Raw genomic sequence first — 8,018 nt, forward strand, 5'->3', positions numbered from 1 at the left:
TTGGATAAATACACTTCGCGTCACGCCATAGGACAATATTGATCGATTGCTGTGTCTGATTAGGGCCAATCGCATTTTTATAGCATTAATAAAGTGATAAACTCATGGGGCTTAACTAACTTCAATTAATTGATTAAGTCAATGTGTTGCTTTATTTAACTGCACATTGAAAACTGGTGAGTGGCGTTATTATATGCTGCTTTCAAGTGCTGCTCGAAACCCCTAAATCTAATTCTGCCCTAATGATCCTAGCCGTTAACAAATATACGTGACCTAGACATTTTTTTGTGTTCATCCTTACAGTGACCATCATTATTAGCATGACTATCGCGTTTGCTACATTTTACATTGCTGATGCCAAGGAAAACTCCACCCCGGTTTCCTAGCAGACCTAGTCTAGTTTTATTCTTTTCGACAGCACTTAAAAGCACCAATACTAGGCTTCGCGCAGGCGCAGTGCGATGTAAACAACTGTCGCGGTTGGCTGTGGGTTTAGCTGTGGCTAGCTAGCTAGGTTGAACTTAAAAGAGGTTTTATTTTACTCGGGCTCTGGCAGTGAGATTGTGAGCTTGTTATCAAGACACTAGGGTATTTTTCTGTAATATGGGCTGTAGTCCGCTTATAAAGATTACCAGCTAAGAAGTTTAGCTAGTGGTGACGTTAGCTTGTAGCCTAGCGCTAGTGACTGGCTTTTTAAATAACCTAGCTAGCTTAACACTCGGTCTTTATACAGATTAATGGCCAGTAACCTCAAGGTTCTGTGTTGGTAATCATATCAGAGCATTCTTCTAGTGTTGCCACAATGGCTAATGGTATTAAATCAATATTCAACATAATTAGCTAGCCCGGCACGATTAGTTTGCTAACTCAGGTGATAACGTTTAGGCCGTCGACTGACAGGAAACAAGCTGAACGTCAACCGGTCGGTTCCTCCAGTCTGGTCGTAGTGAATACAAAGGAGACTCTTCGAGGCTGATTTAGGGTCATCATATGTTGACTGAAAACAGGTGAGCGATCCATATAATACATTATGTAACGCTAACTGAAGAGATATTGCACTAAACAAGTGGTGAAGCTAACGTTACTATGGCCTATGTCAGGGATGGGCAACTTAAATGCTGGAGGGGGCCACAATTTTTCATGGACACTACCACAGGGCCACATACAGGGCCATGCACTTAACCAGATATGATGATTCTGCAATTTTAAATATGTTTACAGTGCAGTAACTTAACATATTTCATGCTGAAATGCATGTCGTCACCCTGTTAAAATAATCGCCTAACTCATTTTTCAAGTTTTGCAGGAAACACAAAAAACTTCACCAAAAGTGTAACAAATGACATTTATTGATCATTTCACTCAAAAAGGATGTAACAAAGGATGGCTATTGACATAGTAATAACACTGTGTGTAAATGATGTAACTTAAGAGAAATAAAATGTGATTTAGGCAATTTTTTGAACATGCCTTTGTGACTTAAGCAATATATGGTAACACTTTATTTTGAAGGTGACACAAACCTGCCAGAAACATGACATGACAAGTATTATGAGCATTAATGTTACTTCAAAGTGTCATTAATGCTCATGACATGTTTCTAACATGCTCATGTCACTCTTATGTAGACACCTTCAAAATAAAGTGTTACCATATCTTGCTTAAGTCACAAAGGCATGTTCAAAAAATTGCCTAAGTCACATTTTATTTTGACTTGGGCATAATAAATCTGCTTAAGTCACACACTTGACATAAGCCATTATCTTAAAGGGGTAAAATCACACGATCTGATCAACTGAGGATGTAGGTGATTTTACCATAGGTGGCCGGCGTTATGAGGAGATGATTTAGGCAAAAAAAAAACAATTTTGACAAAAAAAGACTTTAGAATTTTAACAGTGTGACAATATGTATGTATGTTTGTTAATGTTTTAATTGCCTGTATGTGCTTGTACCCAAATAGGAAACGGCAGCGCAGCGGTGGTGATGAGGAGAGCGGCCACCTGGTGCCTCAAGCCAAAAGGCAAAGCAGAGCTCATCCTCTGTCTCCCGAACCAGGCCGGGATGCGTGGGACTCTGAGGTACAAACAGCTGTCGAGGGAAATACAATTGTAAGAAGCTGGGGAAACTGCTGTCCTTAAATTACTTTTTAGTAGTAGCAATTTTTGATAGATGGGTCAATGACGTGATCTAACGCAGTGTCAGTTGGTGTAACCAGTAATTTTTTCCCCATAAAAATCTGACAGGGAAATAAATGTGAACTAAAATGAGAAAAAAAACAATCCATGTTTACATTGCAACACTATGGTATATAACACATTTTTACATAATTTGTCAAAACTTGATGGTTGTATTTAGAATATGTTCTGCTCAATATTGACGAAATGTGTAAATGTAAAAAAAATAATAATTTGATGTTTTTTAAAATTAAGTAATTATATGTATAAGTCCACTTAAATACAATGGATGAAGTATTTAATATTTATAATTTTTTTGTGGTTACACCATTTGACATCTTGCCAACCCTTATTTGTCACTGACCCAGATATCAAAAGCTGTAGATCGGTGTACTTTGTCAAAACCAAAAAAATATATTCTGCCGCTTCTGTGTTTAAAATGAGCTCACACATAATTGGGTAGTTGTGAAAACTATTAGTCAAGACTGCAACTGGATCTCAGGTGTCATAAATAGTGTCAAATGTAGAGAAATATGATTCAAATGTTATAATGTACATAAATATAACCCCATCTGTTTCATCTACTTTACAATGTCTCATTGAATAAGGGGTACTTAATGTACCAGTTGAAATCCTCACATTAACCTGATGAGAACACAATGTTACCATTGTTACCTAATAATGTTATGTGTAAATATGTAGACCGCTTGAAAGATCACTTTCATACCAGGTTCCACTCTGAACAGAGGGATTTAATAGAGGTTAAGATCTGGAATTCATACTAAAGTAACTATCTACTACTGCAAAATCCTTTGGTGTTTTTTCTCTTACTTGACAAGTTCGACTTAACAGACTGCGACCCCTCTTTTCAAGCTGTCTCGGTACAATTTGACAGTTTTCACACCACCATAAACAAACTGAGCAACAACCAGAGTCTGTTAAAACTGTATTAAAGCATTTTGGCATGAAGGAATCCTTCGTTGGCTTTTTTGATGTTTTGTTTTGGCATGCATTACACCAAAGCATTTCAGTTGAAATTGTTTTATTTATTTAGGTAAAACAACACTGGATGTTGACATTCATATCTAACTAGCACACTGCTAATTTTTACAAATGCACTTCAGTCATCCAACAGTGAGAGCAGCAGCAGCATCAGCAGTCCAGAACATGCGGCTGGGAGCTGTGGCAGTCAATGTGTTGTGGGCCCCTGCAGTCCCCTGAGCTCCGGTGACTCCTCAGAACTGGCCGGCCCAACAAACCTGGTGTCCTACCTGCAGATCAACCGCATCCTGAAGCAGGCCCACTTCCAGAGCCTGCAGAGCCGATGTCAGCTCAGAGACACATGACAACCTCATGTCTCTCTGTCAGCCGCCAGAGGACTGAGTCCCTGAGGCATGCCAGAGCGCCACATGCTGATTCACTTCACTCAGCTCTTCCCACCCATCTCCTGTTACTGTGATATCTCGCAGCTCTACATATCTGTGGATGGAGACCAGCTCCTGGTCAGGTATCTGGAGGGGGTTCATCATTCAAATAAATCAAAAGTGATAATCATTTTAGCAATAATAACTGTGTGATCAACTTAAACATTTTTTTTGTGTGATCCACTTGATTTCTGACCAGTCTGGTTTACATGCTGCTCTTGGAGCCTTATTGTGACTGATTGCTGATGATGAATCCCTGTGTTTTGTCTTAAATGTTGTATGAAAACAGTGCTACTGGAGCTGCAGAAATGGCACCAAACACAATTTTAGGCCGGTCAGTGTGACTTGTTTAGTCTCCTAGTAGGATACTTGGGTTGTATAATGCTGAATGTCTGTGTTAGTACATGGACCAGTCTCAGGGAGGATTTGCACTTGTCTCGGACTGCTCATTTGCTTTCATATTCAGACAGGGACTCCTTTACAGGAACCTGTAGAAGCCATGAATGTGAACTCGGTCAAGGAGGTTGTGTTTTTTTTCCTTATTTTGTTAGGTTATAGTATTTGGATTTCAGTTACATTTAGAGGAGAGTCAGGCCACAGAATAAATTGTTTGATTTTACTACAGTATGCAATTTGTAAAGGACACTGTAAGGTGAATACTTTTGCTAATTTTCCATCAACTACTGCACTTACTTGAGTAAAAAAAAATCAGGCACATTTATTCCATATTTTAAGCTTGGTACATTCTGTTTTTTTGTTCCTAATGCAGATAAAAATGTTATACCTGACCTTTAGTGCAGCATTAGTCTCCCCTTCTGCTATCTTCACTATCTATTTTGCAGGGGCACCATCGCTGCATCCAACATTAACAACACCCAACTCAATTTTGGCTGGTTTAAGGAAATATAAAGTATTTTTTCCCGTACAGCAAAAGGATTATATAGGTGTAGCCAGACCTTTCCCCAGCATTGACACAGCACTGCTGAGATCGGTCTGGCTATGCAGACTAACCTGACAATGACCTGACCTGATTGATCTCGACAAAATCCCTTTTTTGTGATCATTAAAGTTTGTGATCTTGACCTAACCCCTCCTGTCTTGTCATGATCATAAATAATAACGCTGAAGATTGCAACATTTGAATAATCATCAATTATGAAATGTCACAGCTTAAATTTGCCATCAGAATTTAAGACCTTTTGATTATAAAGTGATGCATTTACAACCGAAGCGTGTGTGTGAAATATCATTATGATATTTCCTTATAGGACAGTGCGCAGTTCTGTAACAACATAATGACGTAGCAGTTTAAGGTAGAGATCACCTTACTTATACGTAATTAAAACATCTGGCATATCTTCTCTAATAATTTGTGAGGATACAAATTTATTTATGTCAAAACTGATCATAATAACAATGCTTACCAGATCAAGATCATAAGTCATTTAAAAATGTTTATTTTTTTTATTTTATGAGATAAGAGTCCTTTTTGTTGTGATCATGGGAAAATTAATAGATCACAACATTACCAGCTTTGTTTTCTCATGACCACAAAAACCAAGCAATGGTTACATCCTTTGACTCTACCTTTCTTACTCCTTAAACCTTCTCAGTTTTTTTTTCCTTTGGATTGTATGGAGGGCTGTTTGATGTGGCATTTGAGCATGTAGGAAAATGTAGTTCTTTCTGTCTGGAGGGGGTTACAATACAGCCTTTAGGAACAAAAAGACATTCCCTAGGCTTTGTTTGCAATATTACTGGAGCCACTAAAATGCTGTTTTTAATTGCAGACAAGCCTTTCTGCCTGTGCACTACCATTCGATGGTTGCTGTATGTGTGTCCCTGTGCACTGAACATCCAGGTACAAGCACTGACCGTTAAGGCTGTGCATCTCTCCTTTTCCTTAAAGCGGGATGGCTTTCATTGCTGAAGCCTCATCCCAGGAGTACGCTCTGCTGTTTTATTTTTTTCTCAGACTGGTGTGTCAGAAATGAAAGCATTTTGAAGATGTGGTTTATTATTTTTTTCAATGATATATTTTTTGTATTTAGTATTGTACATGACATTAGCCTGCCATTATTTTTTCCCCTTGTAAATACCCCTTCATTTCAAAAATAAAAATCAATGTTTTTGAACAAAGACAATATTTACTCTTCTTTATTAAGATGCACTTGGCCATTTATATAAGATATAAAAACATGTCAAGGCTGCTATGGAAAAATATGTGTTAGCTTTGCATGCTTTGTATTGGATGTGCAAACAGGAATTCCCTCCATCCTTACATCCTTCCCTTTTTCTTCCAAATGCCCAGTAATGAATGACTCCCCATGCATTGAGAGCATCATTAATGAGATATGACCTGTGTCTAAGCGAGGAGCAGTGAAAGGTTTCCTTAATTAGCACACTACATGTCCTTGTCTTGTCACAGACACAGTAACAGATTACATACATTAATGCACCACACGTAACCACGGTTACCTTGCCGGCCACTGTGGGTCCTCATTACTCGCCTCCTTTGATTCCCTCGCTCCACCTCTACTAAGTTAGAGATGACGAATGAGCCAATGATAATTCAGGATTAGCAATCTTCCTGCATCGTGACAATGGAGCTCCTTTCTTATCTCAGGTGCATGGCTTCTCATTATCTTAAAGCGTGGAGTACAGCAGCTTACAGAGAGGGACAATTAGTGAGCTTTAAGTGAACCTTTCATCTTAGCATCACATGAGATATTCCTCTTTTGAGCTGCCTTTTGTATCTTGAAGCAAACATCACATTAGAGGCAAATGCTGTGTAATTAAGGTGCTAAGAATGCAAGCAGCAGCTTGGATGAGTATTTTCCCGGTGATAATCCAAATTTCTGTTTGAGAAAAACATTATCAGAATAATTTACCCCAAAATGGAAATTTATTGAAGCCTTCATAGTACCCATTTAGCATCAACTGTGAAGTTCTAAGCCACTACAGAAAACAATTTGTCCAAGAGATGATGGCCGATGCCAATGTTTCTTTTGTTTCTTTTGTTACTGTTTTTATTCATTTTATTTTTGTCACTTAATCCCTGTTTTGTACACAAATTCAACCATACGAATGCATTCAAATGACTATATATATATATATATATATATATATTAGTCCTTATCCACATCACAGGAACAACAAATAATAATATTTAATCAATTGGAATCAGAAATACCTTATATGAAAGGCAACGGCCTCTCGATGATGCTTATTATACCAAAATAAAGTATTGTATCATTATTGAGTTTTATTATATTATTTGGACAGAAAGGTCAGATTTTGCTTGGACAAAAGTCTGTAACACATTCCCAGGTGTGTATCAAAAGAACCCCAGCACACCAGACCTTCATGTGAAGTGTAACCTGACCTCTGACAACATGCCAAAGATTCAACCACAGACCAAAGTGCTGATCATCAAGAGCCTGAAGACCAAGTCTGCTGCTGAGGTGGCAGACATCTTCAGTGTATCCAAGTTCGTAAGACAACTCTTCGAGAGGACCATTTGTTGCTTCGACAGTCTAGGGCCAACCGTTTTTCAACTGCAGCAGAACAACATGAGAACTGGTCACCAGAAACTCTGTTTCTACAAGAACAGTTTGTTGAATTCTCTCCATGGCGAATTTGTGCTCGCAAACCAGCATTAAACAGAAGACAACTAAAAGATGGTGTTGCATTTGCCAAGGCCCACAGCTTGGAGAAAGGATGGACAGTGGAAAAGTGGCAGAAGTTTGATTTTTCTGATGATTCATCCATTGAACTGCATCCCAATCGCTGCAAATATTGCAGAAGACCTGTTGGAAACCGCATGAACCCAAGATTAACCCTGAAAACAGTCAAGTTTGGAAAAACCATGGTTTTGGGGTTACATCCAGCATAGGGGTGTGCCAGAGACCTGCAGAGTGGATGGCAACATCAACAGCCTGAAGAATCAAGAAAAATTCTTGCTGTCCATTACATTTCAAACCACAAATTATTCAGCAGGATGGCGCTCCTTCTCATACTTCAGCCTCCACATCAAAGTTCCCGAAAGCAAGAAGGTGCTCCAGGATTGGCCAGCCCAGTCACCAGACATGAACATTATTGAGCATGTTGAGGTAAGATGAAGGAGGAAAGCAACAAAGAAAATTCTGCCAAATTCTTTGGCAACAAAGAATTTGATGAACTCTGGGAGTCCTGCAAGTTGCTTTCTTTGCTATTCCAGATGACTTCATCAATAAGTTATTTGAGTCATGTCGAGACATATGGATGCAGTCCTCCAAGCTCATGGGAGTCATACACGATATTAATTATTTTTCCCATGACTTTATGTTCTGATGTTATTGTGGCATTTTTGTGTATTCAAAATAAAGTATAATTTCTATTGTACATTGTTTTTGTATGCAACAAGCTTTTTGTCCAA

At 38.6% G+C, this 8,018-nt stretch overlaps 1 protein-coding gene across 2 annotated transcripts; it reads left to right on the plus strand.

The window, feature by feature from the left end:
* Positions 1–271: 271 nt before the first annotated feature.
* On the plus strand, positions 272–5,745 carry LOC131983927 (uncharacterized). Of its 2 annotated transcripts, none has more exons than XM_059348766.1 (3): positions 272–1,007; positions 1,964–2,111; positions 3,302–5,745. In XM_059348766.1, exons 1-3 carry the CDS (start codon positions 991–993, stop codon positions 3,521–3,523), a joined length of 387 nt encoding a protein of 128 aa, XP_059204749.1. In that variant the 5' UTR covers positions 272–990; the 3' UTR covers positions 3,524–5,745. The 2 variants fall into 2 exon arrangements, with proteins under 2 accessions (XP_059204749.1, XP_059204750.1); XM_059348767.1 differs by having other exon boundaries at positions 304–1,007; positions 1,964–2,081.
* The last annotated feature ends 2,273 nt before the right edge of the window (positions 5,746–8,018 follow it).

The sequence above is a fragment of the Centropristis striata genome, chromosome 13 (genome assembly GCF_030273125.1).
Source record: "Centropristis striata isolate RG_2023a ecotype Rhode Island chromosome 13, C.striata_1.0, whole genome shotgun sequence".
Classification (NCBI taxonomy): Eukaryota; Metazoa; Chordata; class Actinopteri; order Perciformes; family Serranidae; genus Centropristis; species Centropristis striata.